Source organism: Haliotis asinina, chromosome 2 (genome assembly GCF_037392515.1).
Source record: "Haliotis asinina isolate JCU_RB_2024 chromosome 2, JCU_Hal_asi_v2, whole genome shotgun sequence".
In the NCBI taxonomy this organism is placed as follows: Eukaryota; Metazoa; Mollusca; class Gastropoda; order Lepetellida; family Haliotidae; genus Haliotis; species Haliotis asinina.
The window spans coordinates 25,085,308-25,109,734 of NC_090281.1; the positions used below are offsets into that span (position 1 = coordinate 25,085,308).

The following is a 24,427-nucleotide window of genomic DNA, read 5'->3' on the forward strand; positions in this document are numbered from 1 at the left end:
CTCAATGTTTGTTTTTCTTTTGCATATTTTGTTGATTATGATTATGAGTGTGAGTTTTCTTGGAAGTTAAATCACCATACTCCTTGTTTGCCGTAAGATCATCTGAATGAAGATTCATCATTCGTGTCATCCTAAGGACTGTGGGATAGTCCAGTGGTTAAACCGATCGCTTGTCGTGTCAAAGACTTAGGTTCAATTCCCCACATGGATACAATGTGTGAATCATATTTCTGGTATTCCCAGTGGAGATATGGCAATACTGGTGAAAGAGCCCATTATCATCCTAATACTGGCTGTAAGTTGTTGCTAGTGCTATTGTTCATTTGGTAAGCTGTCCTCTGTTCAGTATTCCAGCTGTATGGCAGCTCTCTATAAGAAATATACAAATCTGAACCAAACAAACAAGTGATTGATGTCATAAGCATGGAATACAGTGGCATGAATAAACCAGGTCAGCAAGCTTGAGCACCCAGTAGTCACCTTAAAATCAGTTACATTCTCACCATAGGTTGCAGGGGCTGTGGAGCAGTCTAGTGGTCAAAGTATTCGATTGTGGAAGACCCAGGTTTGATTCCCCACATGGATACAGTGTGTGAAGACCATTTCTGATGTCCTTCACCTTGAGCTGGAATATTGCTAAAAGACGTGTAAAATTGAACTTGCTCATTCCCCATTACTTGTGGAGGACAGTTCTGACAAGCATCTTGAGTAGAGTGAGTGAGTTTAGTTTACACCACACTCAGCAATATTCCAGCCATATGGCGGCGGCCTGTAAATAATCGAGTTTGGACCAGACAATCCAGTGATCAACATCACGAGCATGGATTTGCGCAGTTGGGAACTGATGACGTATTTCAACCAAGTCAGCGAGCCTGACCACCTGATCCCGTTAGTCGCCTCTTACAACAAGCGTAGTCGCCTTTAAGGGCAAGCCTGGGTTGCTGAAGGCCTGTTCTACCCAAGGACCTTCATGGGTCTCTTGAGTAGAGAATGCTCTAAATACACATCTCATCTTAGAATGAGTGGGTGACTTTGGTTTAACACTGCTTTTGCAATGTGCTGGCAATATCAAGGTAGACTGGGAAATGGGTTCACAACATCTCCTTGGTGATGTTGCTAGGTTACAACTCGCCTTCAGTACCACATGCTTGTGGTAAGAGGCGACTAAGGGGATTGGGTGGTCAGACTTGCTGTCTTGGTGGACACCTCATCATATCCCAGTTGCATTTACCGATGATCATGATGTTGATCAATGGCCAAAATTCAAATATTTTTAGACCGCCACCATGTAACTGGAATATTGCTGAGTGAGGCGTAAAACTAAATTCACTCACTGTCTGAGAACTGCGAAGAACATTGTGGATGGGTTATGGGTTTTCCTCTCTTGCTTTTGATGCCAAACTACTAGTACATACAGTATATATACATATACTAGACATGTGTATAGCCCTGATATCCAGTTCGCCAGTTCAACTGCTCATGTGTGCTTTTTCAGTCTCAACTCCCTGGGGATCATACAACTCGCGCAACTTACTAGGCTCATAGAGTTTATGTGGCTTTCCCATCCTTACTTGGTACCCATTCACAGCTGGGTGGACTGTGACACATAGTCACAGGACTGTGTCCATGTTTACTGCACGTTGGTGTACCTGCAACTAGGTGTTTGCACTTGTTTGTGTGGCCACCATCTGGTCATCTACCAACATTCCTGGGTTCTTTCAAGTGCACAGGATTGTGTACTGTACACTAGAGGTTGTGACAACACTGAAAGAGTCTGCACACAAAGTTGACCCCTAGGCGTCTTATATCCGGTCGCAGGTGGGGAGCTCTCCAAGCTCGCTGGATTACTAGTCTTAGCGCCATAGACAGCTCGTCCACCACGTCCCCAGTATTTAATGCCTATCAGCAAGTCAGGATCACAGCGTCGAGATATTCACATGGGTGAGATTGGCAATTTCTGTTAGAGGTTTAGGCATGCGCGTGCTTGCCATTTTGAAGACAAAAATCATTACAACAATGCAAACAGAGGTTTACTGATTTCCCGTAGTGAGCCTGCATAGTAAAGATTACCTGTGAGTAGCTGACAGAAACACTCCATATTAAGTACGATGAACGCGGGTTATTCTGAATAATAAAGGAGTCACATCAAATGATACCTTGAGTACGGAGATTCTTCTGCTTGATAAATCAAAAGATGTCGCACCCGAAAAAACACCTCGGAACGCACGAAACAGGCGATTTTACGACCGCATCATAACGGAAGCTAAATCTCATTCTAATTCTGGAATAAAGTAACTGTGCATTCTTTGATATTATGTCATTTTGTACGGAAAAAGGTGTTGCCACGGTGGTATTTTTCTTAATCACTGCTGCGCAACCCCGTTTGCACTACAGTTTGCCTGCGCCTAAAACAACGCTTGGTTCACTGGCTTAATCAGAGCTTAACGTATACGCCTCTCCATTTGAAGTTTCACAACACGAGTGACACGTGGACGGGCATGACCCAACAGAAGCTTGAAGTTACATCTCTGTCAGCTGCACATAAGGCTAAATGATCCCATCCCTGCATCGATTCCTTAAAGGGGTCAGCCGAATGTGGTTCTCTAGCTGATGTAACGTCTCGCGTGGACAGCCGGTCCGAGGCAATTAAAGCTCTCGTGTTCCCATTATTTTCAAAACGACTCCATTAGAGATAAAATCGTGTTTCAGTGTACATCAAAATCCCTAGGCACTTCATTCAGGGCCATTCCAGTCTCTGTTTACCCACGGTGCGGAGACGCTGATTTTCTGTAAGCCGTGGCATGACGTACGTGCAGTTTACGTTGAAATTAACACGTTTCCCACAACATTCAGAGGCAAGAGAATAATGAACCTTTCTTCAGTTTTCAACAGGTGTGTGAACTTCAGATGTCCAAAAACATGCAAAAAGTTAGGACGTTCATTGTGCACAATGTAACCAGCTTAGCACAGCGGTATCTGAACAAGTTCGGCTATTTCCGTCACGGAGAGAGGCGAAGTTGGTAAAATGGAGAGTTATTGTGACGTCATTATTCGACGTCTCGCTACATATGACGTCAGACTAACTGTACCGTTCAATTTCGAGGGAAGTGTAGAAAGGGATGTATGTGAACTGACTGCTACGTCCATCTGTGGTAAGAGTGAAATCTCCTCTCTAAAAGAAACCATACGTATCAAACAATATATGTATATCAAAACCTGCATATCCAAATTAATCCTTAAGTTTAGTCATATATGCTTTATAATAACAATTATGTATCAGAACCGTTATTGTACATTCTGGTATGTTCCAAAGCCGAACATATGTTACAGTCCAAGGTAAGACTACAGAGTACCGGATAGCTTCCGCTATCTTTGACAGCAAACGAGTCCACTTTCGTTAAGGGTTAGGGTAAGGTTTAGAGTTAAGTTTAGGGTAGGGTTTAGGGTTAGGGTTAAGTTTAAGTTTAGGGGCAAGATTACAGAATAGCGGACACCTGCTGAATTTTTTGAAAGCAAGCGAGTTAACATTTGGTTGGGGTTAGGGTGACGTGACACTAGGTATTCTGTATTTATTCTGTAACTGTACCGGTTTAGAGTTAGGGTAAGGTTTAAGGTTAGCGTTAGGGTTTAGGGTTACGTGACACTAAACAATATGGCTGGTAGGTATCCGGTAGTCTGTAGGTGTACCTTTTCTTCAGATGCCTGCATCCCGAAATCGTTTCGTGTCGCTCTTTGACTGGACTCTATGGGAGACAGGGGCGATTTATCCGAGAGCCATGACGACCAGCTCCACCAGGTGCCAGAGCTTGTCACGGACTTCGTGGAGATGTACATTGGAGAAGCAGACCCCCAAGACCAACCACAAGAGACACCAGACACGAGGCATGCTGAAGACACAGGTGCCGCGACGCCCGTCTCCGATCATCATAACCAGTCGTTGAGCTCCACAGCTGAAGGTGATACCAATTTTTCGGATGCTAAGGAATCGTTCTCTGAAACATGCCAGGCTATATTTGGGTGTGGACCTTCCTCTCTCCCCGGTTCGCTCGCAGGCAGTCCTTCCTGTGTGCCTGGATCGCTTACTGGTGGTCCTTCCTGTGTCCCCAGATCGCTCGCAGACAGGCTTTCAATCCTCCCAGGATCGCTCCCCGACAACCCCTCATTCCTCCCAGAATCACCTACCAACAATCCTTCATTCCTCCTTGGATTGCCCTCCGACATGCCTTCAACTCTCCCAGGACCGCTCGCTAACAACCCTTCAATCCTTCCTGCACCGCCTGCAGACAGTCCTTCAATCCACGCAGGACCGCCCGTCAACAATCTTTCAACCCTCCCAGGACCGCCCGCCGACAATCTTTCAACCCTCCCTGGACCGCTTGCCAAAACGACTTCAGTTCTCCCTAGACCGCCCACAGACAAGCCTTTAATTCTCCCTGGATCACTTCCCATCAATCCTTCCGATGTACCCAGATCTCTCGCCAACATTCCTTCAACACTCCTCGGACTGCAAGCGGACAGGCCAGTCTATGTTCCCGGATCGCACGCTGACAATCCTTTCTATCTTCCAGGTCCGCGCGCCCTAAGTCCTTCCTCTCATCATAGTTCCCTCTCCGACACTTCTTCCTCCACCTTCTCCTCTTCTCCCGCCTCTCCCTCGTGGTCATATGGGTCCAGTTCCTCCGGCTGCAGTCCGGTGTCCGACGTGGACAACTCCGACACCAACCAACTAGACGTCTCCAGTAGCAGCCAAAGCTCATCCAGTTCAAGTGATTCCGAAGATCATGTATCCCGATATACGGCACGTACGATTCAGTACAAGACTGTAGCTGATCAATCGGACCTGAAAGGCCAGGTTTTGAATTACTTTGAACAAAAGTTTGTTTCTCCTAAGAACGAAATCCGGGATGTCCAACCTTGCCCCACCTTTAACCAGACTAGTAGCTTCACAGCCGCTTGTGTTTCTCCAGATGGCAATTATACCAATGAATTGAAATCCCCTTTATGTTATAAAGACGTTCGACCAAAGGAAACAACGTCAGTTCTACCCACCAGTGCTAACATGTCGCATTCCACACCAACAGACCATGAACCACTAAGAGTTGTGCCCCTTGAAAATGAACCGGAAAAACGACTCCTTTGTGACTTTGGTACTCCCGTTTCTGAAAGGGGAAGTCACGATAGTTTCGGGTTGGAAACTGTACATGAAGTCAGTTCACGACCGGATGTAAAAAACAATGTAGGTGATAAAGAGATATCAATCACCATGAAACAAAACGATGAACGTACATCACCGAAACGTCATTTTCCGCAAACGAAGTTTGAAAACATTTCAAGATGGAAAAGAGGCGATAACGTTAAAGATTTTGAAAGAATGTTTCCAATTCCAAGATTGACAAGAAGAAACAAATGCTCTTCTGGAGTATTTGTGTCTCCGGGTAGCGTCGGTGCAAGACATTTCAAACGGTTGAGTGATGAGTTCACGGGGTCGGAAAGCGCCATTGGCGCTCTTTGTGTGCCCTCGAAGAAGATGAAGACAGACACTCCCGCCAAGAGTCGCACCAGAAAGAGGCTGGGAAAGTGATTGAAATGAGTCCTTGTAGAACAACATCACAAACGTGTGGTCTGAATGTGAGAGACAGTGCCCCTATGACACGCTTTGATAGTATGCTTTTTGATAAAGCTAATATACTCATGCTTTATGGTCCAGCAATAGCCCAACAAGTGAAGTGAGTATAGTTTTACGCCGCATTTAGCAATGTTCCAGCAATATCACAGCGAGGGATGGGCTTCACACATTGTACCCACGTGGGAAATCGAGCCCGTGTCTTCGGCGTGACGAGCGAATGCTTTAACCAACAGGCTGTCCATCCGCACCTGATAGGGCAATCAAGTGACAATATTGCCCATATGATGCCATAGGACATTGCTGAGGCACAGTTGCAGACAAGACAGAATATACAACAATATTGTAGACACAGAAAGTTATGTAACAAATATAGCGCGCTATCTCCATGTATCATGTAATATATTAACTACACCGAACTGTTACAGTTTAAGTTCGAAGATGCATGCATTAACGTCATATAATACTTTCCGAGGATCAGTCTAATGCAGGAAACAAAAAACCCATGGTGTCAGTGAACATAAGTTGCGATCCTCGTTCAGGGCTAACTGACGCGGTGCGTCATGCACTCAACGGTAAGTGCTGAATGTTTCAACTGAATCGCCAATGGGTTACCAGATAACTTCATCTATTCAAACTGTTTCCTTGTCCATTTCTAAATCAAAAGTTGGATATGTCCTAATGACAGACACTGCCCACCTTAATCATCAGCCACCTTAATCTCGAAATGTATATAATTTTGATTCGAACAAGCAACTGTATTAAACTGAAAATGAGGACATCTAGACTTGCTGCGTCTGGAGTTTGTGCTTTGCACAAACGTTTGGGCAGAAGGGACAATAATGTGGTTCATGGACTTTGAGGCAGACCAGCAAAAGTTGCTTTCTGAAAGGAGAGTCTAAGGAAACATTAGTGCAGTGTTATAGAGTGGGAGTCAAGGTTAACCTTAGTATAAAGGTTGCTTTGTGAAAGGAGTCCCAGTTCAATAACTCTGAACAGCTAGTTAAGGTCTGGTTTATGTCTGTTTTGGGTATGTGGACCTCTTTGTGCAGAATGCAATGACTGATGCGTAAAAGAGCGGCGCATTGTTGACTGCACTGAACTTGGTTGATGCATGCCAGAGATGGTGTTAATCGATGATATTGCCTTCAATCTCGGGACTGTCTGGTCCAAGCTATATTGTTTATTTACAGGGTGTCCTCATATAGTTGTATCAGTGCTGAGTGTGGTTGTGTGGTGTTAGACAACAGATGATTGATGGTTACTTGCAGCAGGTGCTCTGGCACATTGTATTTCACGTATGCAGGTCTTGGTTGACACGTCACCGTATCCTAACTACGTAGATCGATGCCTGTCATATAGCTAGAATATTGCCGAGTGCGGCGTAAAACAGAACTCACTCACCTCATGTCATAGAATGGATGATGTACTGTCCAGGTATGCAATTGCATCATTTCTGGGAGAAATAAAAGTTTAATCTTCCCTGTCTGCCAAGTTGTCGCTAACCTTGACCTTCAGGTTCTTGTTACATGAACCCTCTTGGGTTGTACTCTACAGTTTACAATTTTGTACTTTGTTGTATAAATTTGAAAAAAAATCTGCATTGCTCTTGCAGTACCATTGCAGCTCTTGCAAATTAACTATTAAGACGGGTAGATATATAAATAAGCTAAAGATTCCCAGATTAATTATGTCGTGTTTTAGGGTGCTTACATTGTAAATGAATATAATTTTCTCTTCAAATGTTCATCTACGTGTATCATTTATTTCTGTGAACTACTATACTGATTCATTGTTACGCAAATTTAATACTTTGATGTCTGTAACAATTCCACTGGGCTACGAAATCTAGCTATGCATCTGTGTAATGCGAATGAGCCTCATCTGTTGGCTGTATGACATAATTGTACTACAGGTGATGGCCTACACTCACCACTCACAAAACTGTCAACAGGTGAGTAATCAATGTAATGTTAAGTTCTTCAGCCATGGCCTTTTTGAACAACTATAAACAAACAAATCCTTGCCAATTCAAGGAATTCAATTTCAATCACAAGCAAATTGCAAACCCTTGGAAATCTTCAATCTGGTGCCCGTTTCATGAAGCGATCATAGAGCTGACTCTTGATCATAGGCTGACTGCTGTAACTTTGTAAGTCTATGTTAAAGTATGGGAGTTACAATCACCTTGGCACTACAAATGCCTTGTGAAACCTGGACAACAATGACAGACTGTGATGTACTGAGACAGGCAATAATAAACTGTACATCACAGCACTTCATAACAAGTCGAAGTAGCGGGTATTAAAGTTGACTTTGTCCTACTTTCTAAGAGTTTCACAGGTGAATGGCAATGTCAACATCAAGTCAACTTGACATGGCGATACCATTTGTAAATATTTCAATATCAATTCCTAATTTATCAAAAGAGTATTTTCCTTTTCTGAAAGAAGAAAACTCAACACTTTCTGGACATGGCCTGATCAATCTTGTGAAAAAGCTTTGGTAGGTTGATTGGTTTGTTATTTAACATAGCACTCAGCAATATTCCAACTATATGGCATAAGTCTTTAAATAAACAAGTTTGGTCGAGGCTATCCAGTGATAAGCTACACAAGTATCAGTCTACATAACTAAGATACGATAATGTGTGTCAATCAGGTCAGGAAGCCTGACCATCCAATCATGAGTCACAAATGACAAACATGGGTTGCTGAAGACCAATTCCTTGATCCTCACTGGTCTGAAGCTGTTTAGTTTTCAGACGTGATTTCAGGTTAATCATTTGCCTCTAGAATTTCATTGATATTTATTTGTTTTTACTTAGTTTACAGATACAAGGATGCAGTAGTACATAACATGATAGACACTACCTAGCTCAACATGAATTGGTTTAAGCATGTTTCAAACACTAGCTATCAGTAAATGTAATACAGATCAATAATTGTGAACAAAATGTTGACCGATTATTGATAAATATTAGAGAAGTATCTCTGAGCAAAAACCACAAAAATGTCTGCAAGAAACGTACTTCACACCAGTAGTGAGTGGTGATACTGGTATACATGGAACACCACCAAACCAGCTGAACTAAATTTAGAAGTAGCCCATGCATAAGGGTGTAACTTTCTGTACTGTGGGAGTAAATTAAAATCTATTTCACCGCAATAGTTTGCTAATATCGATGGGATGTTTCATACTGATATTCATTTATCATCATGACAGTCAAGAAGTTTCCATGTGATTTCCTGTAAATATGCACATCACAATATGTATTTTTTATGTCTTAAGTATTGTGATACATGTCGTATCTTGACTTTGCACTGTTGTTTCACCCCTAAAAATATACTACTGAAACCATCTCACCATTTATATGTTTCACTCTGTTTGTTGTTGTTGATATTGAACGCTGCACTCAGCAATATTCTACTCAGCAATACTGCAGTTTTTTGGAACCAAACAAATGCATGAGCATCGATCTATGCAAATGGGATAAATCATATGTGTAAACCAAGTCTAACCTCTGGCTTTCTTCCCTGACAAAAATGCTTGGCAAAGAATTATTTAAAAACGTAACAAGCCATAGGGAGATGTAGACTTGAAATAATAAAGCTGTATGGTCCTTGAAATTATAATGTATTACTTAAGAATTTATCCCTTTTCTCCTTATACATGATCCAACAAATGAGCATGATGATGAAGAGATTAATATCTTGTGGTCAAACATAGTAAAACCAATGTCAGATGAAACACCAAATTGGTCACTATTAACCATCCAGTTCAGCTGATGTTAGAGTAGTCTTCCCTTGGTCATATTAGCGCAGTTATTATGGGGTGGACAGCGCTTGTATGCAGTAGTTTTTAACTTTTGTGAACCATTGCAAAAGGGAATTTTGAGATCAAATACAAGTACACTTTCAAGAAGATCGTACTCTTCCAATCACTGGGACAGAAATGCAATATTTTTTTAGGGTGTAATTGGGCAAGCAGAAATCTGATGCCCTGAAATAGCATGATCTGAAAAGAGTGCTGCAGTTCAATGGTCACAACCCATGGGTGTCAAAGCCTTTAAGGTTTTCTGCTCGAGGTTATAAACTTCTCATATCAATATATATTAGCAATGGTCATGACAAAGCCGGTGACTTTCAGGCTAGTTTCAAACACTGCATATTGTCGCATAAGCTGCTTGGGTGGCTCATTCCAGACCAAGTCATTGTAAACTAACAAAACAATGCATTCACTATACACAGTGGAGATAGTGGTAGTAATTATGGATGTCACATCAAATTACAGAAATTTATACTTTTTAAGCCTATTCTAGGAGTCTGGTCCCACTTGTCACATTAATCTGTGGTTCCTGTTTGAACAAAAGTATTTACAGTTTCTTTCAGTTTTATACAGTTCCAGCTTCTATCTACCTTCCCTCGTCCCTCCCTCCCCTTGCAAAGAGCACTGGACACCACAATATTTACATTTTCTGTAAGTTACCGCAACATTTACATTTTCTGTAATTTTTCTACAGTACAAGCCGGACCCCAAAAAGCACTGTAAACAGTGTTTTGTTAAAAAAAAAAAAAAATTGTATAATCCTGCTTGTGTAAAAGGACAAACACCATTTGATCATACTTCCTTGACACAACTGGGAAGTCTTAGCAAATGATTTTGATTGCGGACTCATCCATAAGGGACTATTAATCTTCCCATGGATTCATGTCTGTATCGATTGCTATACAGTTATATGCAGCATAACGTAGCTTCTCCTCTGCCAACTTGGCATTAGAGTAGTAGGGAAGATATAACATGTTAGCACATGTGGAAGATTCCGGCAGAGAGTCAATAGCGTCCCCTTTTCCTGAAGATATGTACAGTGGAGCTGGGAGTCGTCGGCGACCAGTCACAAAGCGAAGGAACCGACTACGATCCTCGTTTGTAAACTTCTTCAATGCTTCCCAGAGGTACTTCACTCTAATGTCAGTCTCCTCCATGTCGTCATAGTGGGTGGCCCTTTTAAGAGCCTCAATGGTGATCTCCGGGTCTCCACACACACGCGTTTCTAGTTCCTGCCATGGAAGAAGGTCAAGGACAGCCTTTGGAATGGTCTTCAGCAACCCTCTCTGGAGTGCCCGGATCTGTTGGTCACTTTCTGCCATTCGGATCTTCTGAACTTCTCTGCAGTATTCATCCCTGTCCTCATATTTCAGTGACAGGGCATTTCCATCTGAGTCAACCTTGAGGCTGACGCTTGTGCCATCGCTCAGTGTGAGGCTCCATTGTCTCTCAAGGGCAGAGAATGTCTGTTCATCCATGGTCTTAATGGTGTTGATAACCTTCACTTCAGATGCATCCACAGTCTGAAAGTCATTTACCCAAGTGACATTTTCTCCTACCAGCTTCTTCCAAACAAAGGCAGAGAGTGAGAGAATCAGGCTTTCACGTCCACGGAAGCAAGCTCCCATAATCTGGCCAAGCCACTCATACTTTTCAAACTCCTGACATTGTGGGTTTGGAATGTAAACATCACAAGAGACACTAGCATCTTCTTGGGTTTGGTTCGGTGCTCGGATGAAGAATGGCAGGGAGACTGGTCCATCTTTGGATGTTGGGCACAGCTCTTCCGCTAGGTCAGACAGGCTGTCCCTGAATCCACCCCCTTGATCAATGATCCCTTCTGACAAGAACTTACACTCCCACCATTGGTCATGACGAGCAGACCATCTATAATCCAGAGGATCAGACGAGCGCTCTCGTGGCTTAAGCCCTTCATACAATTGCATGAACACTGAATTTTTGTAGTCAGTATCTAGATGAGGTTCACATCTGTGTTCCATAGCTGCTCTTCGGTTCACATACACAACTGGCTTCTCTGGTGGTTCTGTAGCTGATGTCTTAAGGAAGGTGTCTATCAGAGACAGGCGCTTCTTTGACAGGGGAAGAAGCTGTCTCACAATTTCCAGAGAGTTGTACGATCCTATTGAAAACTGCCAAGATGGTACCAGATGCTGAAGAACACTGTCAAGGATTGTAATGAATCTCTGAAGGCAAATGGATCTTCTGTACAGTTGATCAGAATTGTATGATTCAAGAAGAGGAAATCTCACAAGATTCTCCCTACCAAAGAAATCTCTGTCAAATCCAAGGGAACGTTCTTCAGTAGATACCAACTTGATTGCACGAATTCTGGTGTCTATTCCACCAGTCTTGCATTCCTTGATCCTGATCATGATGATGGGATAATGTTCTGTCATGGTGCCCAGCAGAGCAACATCCTGTTGATCGCTCACAGTATTCTCAATATTTACTGTATTGAGAATCTTCAGATTATCTTGTTCTCCACCTTGAATTACAAGTCGTGATGGCAGATAATTATCATCAGACCCATCAACAGTGATGCTTAATTTTTTAATTATGGTTCCTTTCTTCATCCGCAGCTGTATCCAGTGTTGCCCTTGGTTACCATCACTTTCCCAAAATGTGTCCGCATCCCCATCCGTCAGATTCAGTGGTCCATCTTCATCACAGTAAGAAGATACATCTATGGACTCAACATAGCTTTTCATGCTACCTAGTTGGTCATTTTCACAGGGGAGATGTTGTGACATGAAGCTGACAAGAGACTCATCATGTTCCAGAGTCCAACCTGGTGGAAGAGCTTGCAGTCTGGCTACAGCGTCACGGTCTGGTTCTGTAACTGTCTTGCTGCAAGCTGGAAACTGCAGCATGTACTGTTGCTCAACCACTTCCTGCCAAGTTGAAACATTTATTTCAGGTTTTACTTGGTCTGCACCTGACGATCCCTGGGTCGGGGTAGAGGGGGCTGGTACAACCGTGGGTGCGTCTTCTGTTGAACTTCGACTGCTGAACAGCAGGAGCCACATATCAGTGTCAAACACCTCAGCTTCTGAGCTAGGTGAAGCTTGAATTTTTTTCACTTTTAACCATTTACCTTGAGAATCGCACAGTTCCTCACCACTGACGTATAAGCGAGATTCTGGTGTGCACGAGAATTGACGGGTTTTCTTGGTGCCCTCTTCTGTCAGTGTCAGTGATGTCTTGTGTGGTGAATAGTATACAAGCTCAGCCGGGACGTAACACAAACTCTCAGGGAGACATTTCCTTGTATTAAAACAGTCGATGCATTCTTGCAGACATCGTATTCTTGCCAAGCGGCGTCTCGCCTGAGGTATTAGCATTTTCGTTTATCGCGTCAGGCGCCCAAAACACCTCTGTACGTAAACGCCTTGCGTGAATACTCACAGTCAACCACTTCCGTGTAAACATGCGTATTACAAGCAGGGAAGGTAACCCACACAATGCCCGTCATACTCTCAAAAAGATATATCTATACGTTGTTCCCGAGAGCAATTTGTCAAGATTTCGCTCCACCATATATCCATATCATAAATTCAGCCTTCTTTAATATTTTTTCTTCTTTATCTTTTGTGCCAAACTCTATTTCTGCAAAGGTGAATTCTCGACTTTATATATTTTAGTGGTATGATACAAACACTGTAAAGAGTTACTACCCTTGGTGCAGCCCTTTACTTCCGGTTGAAATAATACACATAATATTTGCAGACGATGGAAATAATTGTTCAAAGATGATCGTTGCTTCTGCGAGAGATCGGTGCATAACTGACATATGTTTGATTGTCCAATTTCATTCAGGTACAAATACAGTATATATGTTTCAGAAGACAGATGATAAAATACTTCCAGCATTCTGCATGACCTAGTAAGGGCGAAGAGCAGTGAGTTTCAGCCATAAGTGTAGATGATACCTTTGAGGTCATTGAAGGAATTGTTTGCAAGTATCTGTAACTACAAGAAGTGATTTTGAATATTTCGGAAATGTTTTGTTTTGTCAATCATTAGTGCAACATCCACACGTGATAACATAAGTTATCTCATGTATACCATGGTTATGACATAACTGTTTAGAAAGAAACGACCAAATCAAATGTGTAGCAAAGTCATAGATGTGTTGTTGGTAGAGTGATTAATATTCTTTGTCTCTCTGGATCCATGAAATTGTTCTTTCTGCTCCCATTATCTACATTTGTGTGTACTGGACACATATTTGCCTGTTGTGTAAAAACCTGAATAGTCACCATAAAAATGGACAAACCAACTTAGAGTTGATTGTCAAGTGTTCTGTTTCACTATTACATGTTATTTGGAAGGATTGTATTTGATATAGCCCATCTACATTTACATTAGAATCACCCTTGCTTTATTATCAGCAGCAGTAGACTTCCATGTCCAAGGTGTTGAAGAATAATATTTCTGTAATCTGTTATTCTGTGGAATGCTCAGTCCAGTTGGTTAGTTATGCATATGATATAATTATTTATGTGTGCCCCTGTATCAGTGTTGCTTTTGTTGCTTTACCTCAAAATGTGAGCAGCACATCTTGCAATCCATCATAATTCATCAACTTGTACGGTAATATTGATATGAAAATAGTATATATTCATACTAAATGTTTTTTTTTGTGACAGCTGTATCAAAACACTGTTGATAGTGTATTTGATGCATTAAACATTTTCCATTTCCAGTTATGAAGAGTGGATTTATGCAAGAGCTTATGAAAGAGCTAATTCGTTGTTGTGCATTTATCACCTTAATAGCAACATAATGAGTAATGTCGAAGCAAAGCTTCCTTCTTCCACATATTCAGTTAATACACCGTTTCAGAGCACCAATTAAAATTCAGCACTGCAACTTCTTGTGGCGATAGTCCCTGTCACAAGTTATAAATGTCACTGAGACAAGCAACCAATTTGTGTGAGTATCCATCAGATACAAATCAACGACCTTCTGATTGTTATCCTGACAACTTACTGACTGAACTATGTCCACACTGTTCCTTTTGGTGTTAATTTATCTAGTCATGCCCGAGGGTTAGTGAAATGAATGAAAAGGGTCAAATAGGTCACTGACAATTACAAAGGTTACTGGCAAAGGTGATGTCTCATGATTTTATTCTTCTGGCACTTTACAAATGATCTCGATGCCATTTGGCACTATTGTCACATTCGGTAATCTACAAGATAACGAGCAGTACATAAATGGCATGCTTTTACAAACATCATTAGGTGATTTTTGTGGCAGAAAAGTGTTGTAGGGATTACTGTTATGCTAATACGGATCATTCTGATGAATGAGGAAGACTTATGAGCAGTTGTGGTGATACCACAAGGGTGAGTCAGCTTTCAAATCATTGCTAAATAAGTGTGAAAAAGGCTTAAATGCAATTTCCAGGACAGTTTCTGTTTGTCTAAATTTTCGATATTAAACCATTACCAGAGCTCCAGATAATTTTTCAAGCAGCTGAGTATTTACTCCCATGTCTGTTTATGTATGAGTAATTGCATTGTTTGAGGAGTAATTAGCAGTTTAAAGAATTGAGTACTTTTACACAAAGTTTCTTATCTTTATTTGATACTAAATATATAAATATAACCTGCATGTCTGTAGACTAAAAGCATTTAGTAATTGTCATATTGCCAAACATATGGCAGCCATTTCTAAATACTTAACATGGAAGTTATGTGACACTGACTTAGGCTATGATAGTATATGTATATATAGGCATCACCTACCATTAACTAATGCTGTTGTAGTGTTTGTGCACCACAATGAATCATACACAAGTCAGTCTAGTTATTTGAGTAATGCACGCAAGGTATTATAGACATGTTTGGGTTTTCAACTCCCAGCAACTTCCTAAGTTTTTCATTGCAAAACAAGTACCTAAAGAAATAACTAATGTTTTGCAAAAGATGTACGTATATGTCAGGAATGGTGGCAGATATTCAGTGAGTGTGTAGAGTCAATAAATATAATCAATAAACTCCATTCTTGTGTAATGATGCAACTTAGTGGATGAAAAATACATACATGTGAATTAGTTCTCATTTATGATACATTCCCATAATTTAACTTGAAAGCACATTTAAAATATACTTTAAATTAAAGTGCATTCATAAACTGGCACTTGCTATAAAATGCACCACTGTTGACAATATTTAGCAAACAAATATTTAGAAATGCAAACATAGCTGAATTATCCAGTGATATTAATGATGCACATGGACACAGAAGAACACTTATTCATGCTGAATAACCCAGTGACAGCCTAATTTCACAGGGTATTTATTATAACAAAGTTTCGGAAATGCCGTCAAAAGGTATTGTGAATGTGATGTAAATTGTAATTTGTAAAGTTTGTGATGCTGAATTCTCGAGGGATTCTAAAGGCATCTTCATTTTAATTACCATGGCACTGCATAATCTTCTGTCAGGTACATCAATATTAGCACCAGAGTACTATTCCAAACTAGTTTGGTGGATATGCTTTTAGAATATGGCTGTTGTGGCCTATTGTGTGATTAAAGCATGAGTCCAGTTAATAGGATTTTTGTATCTTCATTTGCAGGATGCGCAGACGGAAGAGAGTTCGAGCCTTGTTACTGTCTGCCATTGACCGACTGATCTCATGTTTAGAATTCTGTCAGGTATGATAATCATGATAATATGGCTGAGTAGTTTAATATTCTCATGTTTGGTGTGGCAGCATTTGATATCTGCATTGCCATGTGAGTGATGTAGTTGTTTCTCGATGAACTATAGTCAGTAACTAATGTGCCATATGAGATATTCTTCTTCTTCGATAGGTTTCTATGAAATGGCTACTTGCAGGTTTTTGTGAATATAGGTTGTGCTGATCAATCATGTTTTCAATGTGTTGGAAAATGGTTGCAGTCACGTAATTGTTAAATGATTCTTTAACATTAAATAACAACAAGGAATTGTCAAAAAAAATTGGTTACAACCATTATTTCAGGTTTGCCTCTTCAGGTTGTTATTGCACACAATTATAATGTGGTTCTCTGTTGTTTTTGTGTTATTTAGAAATTGCACAAACTGCATTTGCGAATTTCACATCCACTGTGAAATGATACAACTTGCAACTTTAGAGTTGATGACTAATATGTCATGAACATAAATTTCCTGGAGTCCTCTAGAAATATTCTGTCATGACTTTCAGTAAATGTTCAAAGTGAGTTTTCTAAGAATGAAATATGTTTTCAGGCCCTGACATCTTCTAAGATATGTTCCATTGTCAAATATTTTAAAACCTAAAACAGTAGGTCTAAAATTTTTTGTGTTTTTCATAAGAAAATGTGAATGATTGCTTGGTCGTTGGTCACTGCCACTAGTCTTCACTTATTTCAGTTGTCTGGAACATCACTACTAATCAGTCAGGTTTCAGTGTTCATCAGATATGTATAATCAAGCGATTTTGATTCATAATCAGATTACATGCAAATACAGATTGAAGTTGTACATTATAAGAAGAGCTAATTAAACATAAACAAATATCGAGGGTACATCAGACTCAGGGAACATAAACAAACATCAAGGGTACATCAACCCATGGATCTATCAATTTGTATTCTCAAAACATCAGTAATTTCTGTACATCATATGCGATTCAGTATTATTTGATATGAAGAATTACTACCACAAAGTACCAAATGAGTTCGGCATTCCCAGCAGGGCTCATAGAAAATGTTACTCGCTTTCAAGAAAACAACATTGTGTTTGCGGCAAGATAAATTATGGTAGGTATTGGTTTATACACTTGATGGTGAAGTTGTGTATTTGTGTTGAAGGAGCTGAGTCAAGGACCATGGAAGATGTGGCTGTTTGTTATCCTGATATTGGGGCTGCTGTATGCCAGCGTGTGGAGGATCTTCTTGTATGACCCCTGTGACAGCTCACTCATCAGAAAACAACTGGTGAGAACAAGTCCCATGTTTTCTTTGTATTTGTCAAAGGTAACTTGAATTGAAATATGATGTGCTGTTGAGATTGACATCCAGTGATGGAGGGAAAAATACCAGAGCCTTGAGCATGTACTAGTATGTGGATATGTGCGCTATATAAATATCCTATCTATCTGTCTATCTATCTATCTAACTTGCATTATCCTTGAGAGAGAGATGCAAATCACTCACTCATCCACCAACCAAATCTCTTGCTAACTCTTGATCTCAACATTGTGCCCATGTGGACCACCCGTTGGTTTTAAATTCTGCACTTTTCATATGCCATGTGTTTACAAGGGTACATCTGTTGGTTTTCACGTATGCAAAATATAATTTTTAAGTGTGCCTTTCCAGGCACCAGTGTCAAATTTTGTTCCCTGCACCTTAATACAAAGAATGTTGAACTGTGTTCTCGTTTCTTGTTTCAGTGTAGCCAGTACCATACTGGCGAGGTATCCGGTACACTATGTTACCCCATGTGTATACAAAATGTACAGTTCTTCTCTTATTGTGAAGCAACGGAGTATGAGAAGGTAAGCACAGTTTTACAAATCAGCTAAGAAGACCTCAGTGATACAATGTTAGAGGTCCCTAGCATCTGTTATGTTGTTGTAGAGGGCAGCAATTCATTGTACGCTTCTCAACAGCACTCTGGTCTCTATTTCATTCTATAACAAGGCATAATTTGTATAACATACAGCCAAGTTCTGACCATTTCCTGGTATAAGATGTTTACTGCTGTATTTCAGAGTTTTGTGTGGCACCAGACGAAGTTCAAAGTTGCGATGATTGATGAGTCTGTGCCATGGTGGAATTTGCAAGAAGGCACTCTGATATCCGAGTTCAGAGGTCAGGTGTCATCCTTCTTACAGCAGAAACTTGGACATTCCATTTATGAGGACGTAACAGACAAGCTCTTACTGTATGCAGACTTTAATGAAGATGGAAAGGTGAATACCATTTTCACAATTCATTAGTATGAATTCCAGAATTTATGCATCACATTTAGGGTTCAATGTCATTACACTAAGACCCATGATGATCTGAGTTTCAATTGGTTGTCGGAGGCGATTAACAAGGTCAGATTGTCAGCCTCACTGACTCGCTTGACACTTGTCACTGTATATCAGTTGTGGAGATAGATGCTTCTGATATTGATCACTGGATTGTCCTGACAGTCACCATATATCTGGAATATTGATTAGAGCAACATTAAACAACAAGCTAAATATAACCCTAACATTCCAAGATATGGACTAAGGTGTTTCTTGATTCAGAATCAAATGCCTCAGGTGAACTCAGGAGACATGCTTAATTTTGAACACTGTGTTCTTGGAAGATGAATATGCTGCTTGTAGCCTGTTGATTGTCTTGTTTCAGCTGATTAACATGATTAAGGCAAGTGTATGTACCCCGCATAATAATCTTTGTCTGGAATTGTTTCATTTTAGCTGTCTCTTGAAGCTAAATATCCTGTTTCAAAAAACATTGTCTGGAAATTTAGCTGTCTGTTAAAGTTGTTTATCCTGTGTGTAAACCATTGTCTGTTTCATTTCAGTTGTCTCTTGAAGTTGCTTTTCCTCTGCATAAACCATTGTCTGTAATTGTCTCGTTTCAGTTGTCTCTGGCAGAAGCACAGTCACTATGGAGACTCATCCACATACACGAATTCCTCTTGCTCTTCATATTCCAAAAGAGTTCCACATTCCCTAACATTAATGGAACCTGCGGCCATTTCTATGGATTCCAGCATGCTCCCATTCCTCGTCTGTATGACAAGCAACCAAACAGCTGGCTCAGCAAATTATTCACTAACTCCTACAAATGGGAATTCCCTCACTGGGCCAAACGTGCTCGGGTGACGCTCGGCATTGTGGAATTCAGCATGGACATCTACGAGGAACAGGGCACCAAATTCCTTATGTGCAACATTTCCCCTCTCAATTTTGGCATCACCTTCGACTATGAGGCCATGCTGACAAGCACAAAAGACATTGCGTCAGCCTCAAGCATCAAGACCCTTCTCCACAATCAAACATGTTACTCTGATTCTGATTGTCTTTACTCCAAACACTGTCAGTCCCAATGTGATCGGAGGACTGGAAGGTGTTCAGGGGAGATAATTCAACCCACTTTGTGGTTTATTTGTGATATCATTAGAGACTATTTGTTGTTTGATGCCCCAAAGCATCTGTATTATGAGTTGAAGAGATTGTTAGGTAAATGCTCGTCGTTGTCAATGAAAGGAGATAATGCTGATTTAAAGCATGCTGTTGTATACCATGATCTCAAATCTTTTCTTTGGAAAGAAATACAATATAGACCAGATGCATAGTTGAATTTAGCAGTTTCTTTTCACAACGCTTTTTAATTATATTTTATGTAATATGTTGTCTTTTACAACAACAATCTGTCTGATAGTTATTTCTGTAAATTGTTTCACGTTTTTAGACCATGTTAAATATCTTTGATAAAACCCTCACTTAATACAACTGGACATAATTCTTCCATAATTGTCCTATAATTTCTGTGTATAGTTTAAAGTTTGGTTATATCATCAGATTTAGGAAATATTTATCATGTCCTGTATTGTGGGCGTATGTTTTTGAGGGTGCTGAAGGGATAGTTCATTGTAGCTGATGATATCATCAGGTTTGGGGAGATATTTACATAATTTAGCTGTAGAATAATGCTCGGTCCCTGAAAATATGATTTAAGCAAAAAACTCATTTTGCTGAAATTTATACAAAAAGAGACGTAATATGGGGCCGTAGTAAAGACTTCATTTAGGGCTATATTGAAGACTTCATTTAGGGCTGCAGTATACTTCATTAAGGGCTATAGTTAATACTTCATTAAGGGCTGTAGTGAAGACTTCATTAAGGGCTATAGTGAAGACTTCATTGAGGGCAATAGTGAAAACTTCATTTAGTGCTGTATTGAAGACTTCATTTAGTGCTATAAGGAAGACATCATTTAGGGCTGTAATATGCTTCATTAAGGGCTATAGTTGAGACTTCATTTAGGGCTGCAGTATACTTCATTAAGGGCTATAGTTAAGACTTAAGGGCTATAGTGAACACTTCATTGAGGGAAGTAGTGAAGACTTCATTTAGTGCAATATTGAAGACTTCGTTTAGTGCTATAAGGAAGACATCATTTAGGGTTGTAATATGCTTCATTAAGGGCTATAGTTGAGACTTCATTTAGGGCTATAAGGAAGACTTGATTTAGTGCTAGTGAAGACTTCATTTACAGTTATGGTTTTACACTGGGGATGAGTAAAGGAAAAACTAACATAGTTTTTGAGCCTGAGACAGACTGTGTTGTATTTGGTGGGTATGTAGCGACCATACGTTAACTTATAATAAAGTCAACGTTTATAAATATGTACCTATAAGAAATGGTTCCTGCGAGTAGCATTCAGTATGCTCAATATATAGTGAGATCAAATTTTATTCACTTGACACTTTGTTTTACACCATATGGCTACATACACTTTGAAACAGTATTCCATAAATGTCATATTTTATGGAATGAGCTGCAGTTATGTTGTTCATGTTATCTGCTCTGTAATATATGTATAATGGTGTGTGGTGAGACAATATTCTGTGAATATTAATTCTTGCCTTTCCTTTCTTTAATTAATAAGTGATATTACATATGTTATAAACGATATTACCACTTGTACCAATTGTTGAATGTTATGTAAATGAGGTGTATTTATATTTATTTAATTAACTGTTGATGGGTTTCACATGTCAGTGTAATCATTGCAACTTGAGTCACCGCCTGAAGGCATGTGGCATGTAGATATTGTGTTGGGCTGAAGTTTCTGTATTGCATCTTATGGCCTGTTGTGAATGTATGCCTTGACTGACATGTCACTATAAGCTGATTACTCTATTTAATGGGTTTGGAGTTTCATCAGGCTTTTGCGGCTTGTAAAGTCTGTAAGCCCTGATGGCAACATGGCAGAATATTTTTTTTAATAACACTGGAAAGCCTTGTGTTAGCCTTTTCAACTTTTTCATCAGGGTTAAATCTAAAGTCAAAAGTTTATCTAGACTGATAACAATAAAATGCCACTTAATGCTAAAACTATGTAGAAATTGGGAAGTTTGTACTAGCCCACAGGAATGTGTACTACTACTAGCCTTGGGCTAGTGTTAAGTTAAAACCCCGTTAAGGCTTTCTTATATGTGACCTACACTTTAATTGGTCAAAGTGCAGGTTGTTCTTATGTGACCTGTAATGGGATGTCCTCAGGGTAATTTGACCTGTAATGGGATGTCCTCAGGTCTGTGTGTAGCAGTAGCAAGAATTAAGCTCTGATTGTAATAAAATTGTATTTGAGGTAGCATTTTGTTGAAGCTGGAAATAAAAATTCCCTGAAAATGGCATGAGTGTGTAACTCCAAATATCACCACACAATAAATGGCAGCATCTGCATTCAGTTCAAAAAAGATTTTTACTAAATATTTATGAAACTAAATGTCAGTCTTTTAGCTTTTCAATAACACAGTATCAAGTATTTTACAGCAAGATTGCCATTAATCAGAAGAATGAATTAGCAGATTTAAACAGCAGCATGGCAAATCCAGCCTTGAATCATTTGACCACTGCACCACATGCCATGGTTTTTGATTATTGTCTGGATGATTGTAGTTGGAAGGCAGTAAGTGTGAGATGAACAAATGTCTTTGTGATTATCATATTATCTGACATCCACTGAAAAACTGAACAGCTTTTTGAGTATGTACTAGCGAAATTCTTGTAAAATTCAACAAGTTCTTATATTACTGATTGTCAGCAGTTTGAAACTTTGAAAATATATTGGGATTTAAGAATGATGTATTGTCAGTGTGTAAGAATAATGTATCTGTGAATACACAATGATTTGAAGAAAGTGGTAGAATGTAACATAAGTTTATTATTAGTGATTACACTCTGAAAGTAAAGAACAGATTCTAGCACTTTTACACGTTGATTGCCTATCATGAGTATACTCATGTGTATCAGTTCTTGCCGAATTTGCCACTACTAGTCATCTTGTAGCTTCATGAGTGGTATTTTATCAAAAGTTTCACATGTTGGCAAACAGGCATAAGATTACTTCTCTGCCTATTTTGCCAACATGTGAAACAGGCCCCCCTAAGTAATTGAAGGAATTACAGCAAATTTGAAGGAATTGCATCTCAAATGTAAACAAACGCAGCCCACTCGCGAAACAATTGCAGCGATATCGGTAGTTAAGCGGTAATAACAGAAACACATCGGCCCTATCGGAAGCAATGTCAGTAATACTGGAAACACGCTCGGCCATCTTCGGAGATTTTTCGGTCGCGAGCGGAAACTCACGCAGCAAAACATGGCGTCGTTGGAAGAAGCACCCGTCTTGGTGAGTTTTGTTTTCAGTTCCTACTATTACATTTTTATACTTATCCATCTTTGACCACCCGTGTTGAATGCGTTTAGGTATGAGGTGTTGTCGGGGCAATAGCTTATGTTTTTAGGAAAAGATAGTCACTCTAGAAGAGTGTCACAAGTCATGCCCCTGGAGGTTGTTTACATCTGAACATCGAAGTCGTGCCGATGATTACGAACGTGCGCTAGATATAACATCTTTTTTTGTAAAATGTGTTTAAATTTGTCAATTGCCCTTCATGGAAAGAAAAATTATGGCTCATAACCTTCTTCATGACGCACGTTCATGATGTTCGTAATCATCGGCACGACTTCGATGTTCAGATGTAAACAATCTCCAGGGGCATGACTTGTGACACTCTTCTGCAGTGACAATCTTTTCCTAAAAACATAAGCTATTGTTTCGACAACACCTCATACCTAAACACATTCAACACGGGTGGTCAAAGATGGATAAGTATGAAAATGTAACAGTAGGAACTAAAAACAAAACTCACCGAGACGGGTGTTTCTTCCATCGATGCCATGTTTTGCTGCGTGAGTTTCTGCTCGCGACCGAAAAATCTCCGAAGATGGTCGAGCGTGTTTCCAGTATTAGCGACATTGCTTCTGATAGGGCCGATGTGTTTCTGTTATTACCGCTAAACTAACGATATCGCTGCAATTATTTCACGAGTAGGCTGCGTTTGTTTACATTTGAGATGCAATTCCTTCAAATTTGCTGTAATTCCTTCAATTACTTAGGGGGACCTGTGAAACATTTTTTAAAAACACTCTGATATAACTATGATACAATATGTATCCCAATACTGTTACTGCATCAGGATACAATATGTATCCCAATACTATAGGTGTGTCATAAAAAATGTATCCTAATACTGTTATTGCATCAGGATACATTATGTATCCCAATACTGTTATTGCATTGGGATACTATATGTATCCCAATACTGTTGTTGTGTCATGATACAGTATGTATCCCAATACTGATATTGCGATACAATTAGTATGTCAATTCTGTATTCTTTCTGCTATTGAATCTCAACCTTCAATCATTTGTTTATGAATTTCATACATGAAATATATGACACTGTAGTGCAGAAACAATAGGATCGAAGGTACATTGAGTGTTATACTATTTATGCTATTTACAACCTAGCAGGACATATTCTAGAATGGAAATCAAGGTAAGGGATATTGAACATTTTCTATTATAAATCACATTTTTACAAAAATATTATTGTTAATGTAGTGTTAATGTATAATAATGAATGTATGTAGATTGATGTAATTGATATATTTTATCATGAGCCATGTTTCAGGACACTTACTTCATCACCTCTATCGTTGCACGTCTAGCATCAATGGATCACATGATCTGTATTTTGCACAGTATTTTCTCTATCTACACTGTGATTAAGGTATATTATTGTTATAACCTGCCAGTTTGTTGCCAGTTTTCTTCCTAGAGTAGAGACTATATAATTAGTTGTAGGTTTACACTCCATGGAAGACACTTTTATCTACCCTAACACTGTCTCAG

The 24,427-nt window shown here is 39.8% G+C and overlaps 3 protein-coding genes across 3 annotated transcripts; 2 read left to right on the forward strand and 1 right to left on the reverse strand.

Annotated features, from left to right (window-relative positions):
• The first annotated feature begins 3,745 nt into the window (after positions 1 to 3,745).
• On the forward strand, positions 3,746 to 5,581 carry LOC137271673 (uncharacterized). The gene has a single exon (XM_067804098.1). The coding sequence runs from the start codon at positions 3,746 to 3,748 to the stop codon at positions 5,579 to 5,581; it is 1,836 nt and encodes a 611-aa protein (XP_067660199.1).
• Positions 5,582 to 8,415: 2,834 nt separating this feature from the next.
• LOC137273450 (E3 ubiquitin-protein ligase HECTD3-like) lies at positions 8,416 to 12,899 on the reverse strand. Its single transcript, XM_067806143.1, has one exon. The coding sequence runs from the start codon at positions 12,811 to 12,813 to the stop codon at positions 10,315 to 10,317; it is 2,499 nt and encodes an 832-aa protein (XP_067662244.1). The 5' UTR covers positions 12,814 to 12,899; the 3' UTR covers positions 8,416 to 10,314.
• A 273-nt stretch (positions 12,900 to 13,172) lies between these two features.
• On the forward strand, positions 13,173 to 19,806 carry LOC137272403 (divergent protein kinase domain 1A-like). Its single transcript, XM_067804779.1, has 6 exons — positions 13,173 to 13,288; positions 16,062 to 16,140; positions 17,302 to 17,427; positions 17,886 to 17,990; positions 18,207 to 18,407; positions 19,076 to 19,806. The coding sequence occupies exons 1-6, from the start codon at positions 13,263 to 13,265 to the stop codon at positions 19,790 to 19,792; spliced, it is 1,254 nt and encodes a 417-aa protein (XP_067660880.1). The 5' UTR covers positions 13,173 to 13,262; the 3' UTR covers positions 19,793 to 19,806.
• The last annotated feature ends 4,621 nt before the right edge of the window (positions 19,807 to 24,427 follow it).

What these genes read in the sequence shown, in the direction of transcription:
- LOC137271673 (XM_067804098.1), top strand. Translation starts at nt 3,746, where the DNA reads ATGGGAGACAGGGGCGATTTATCCGAGAGCCATGACGACCAGCTCCAC.
- LOC137273450 (XM_067806143.1), bottom strand. Translation starts at nt 12,813, where the DNA reads ATGCTAATACCTCAGGCGAGACGCCGCTTGGCAAGAATACGATGTCTG.
- LOC137272403 (XM_067804779.1), top strand. Translation starts at nt 13,263, where the DNA reads ATGTTTGATTGTCCAATTTCATTCAG. An exon ending in CATGTTTAGAATTCTGTCAG is followed by an intron (nt 16,141 to 17,301) that starts GTATGATAATCA and finishes TTTGTGTTGAAG; the next exon opens with GAGCTGAGTCAAGGACCATG. An exon ending in CACTCATCAGAAAACAACTG is followed by an intron (nt 17,428 to 17,885) that starts GTGAGAACAAGT and finishes TTCTTGTTTCAG; the next exon opens with TGTAGCCAGTACCATACTGG.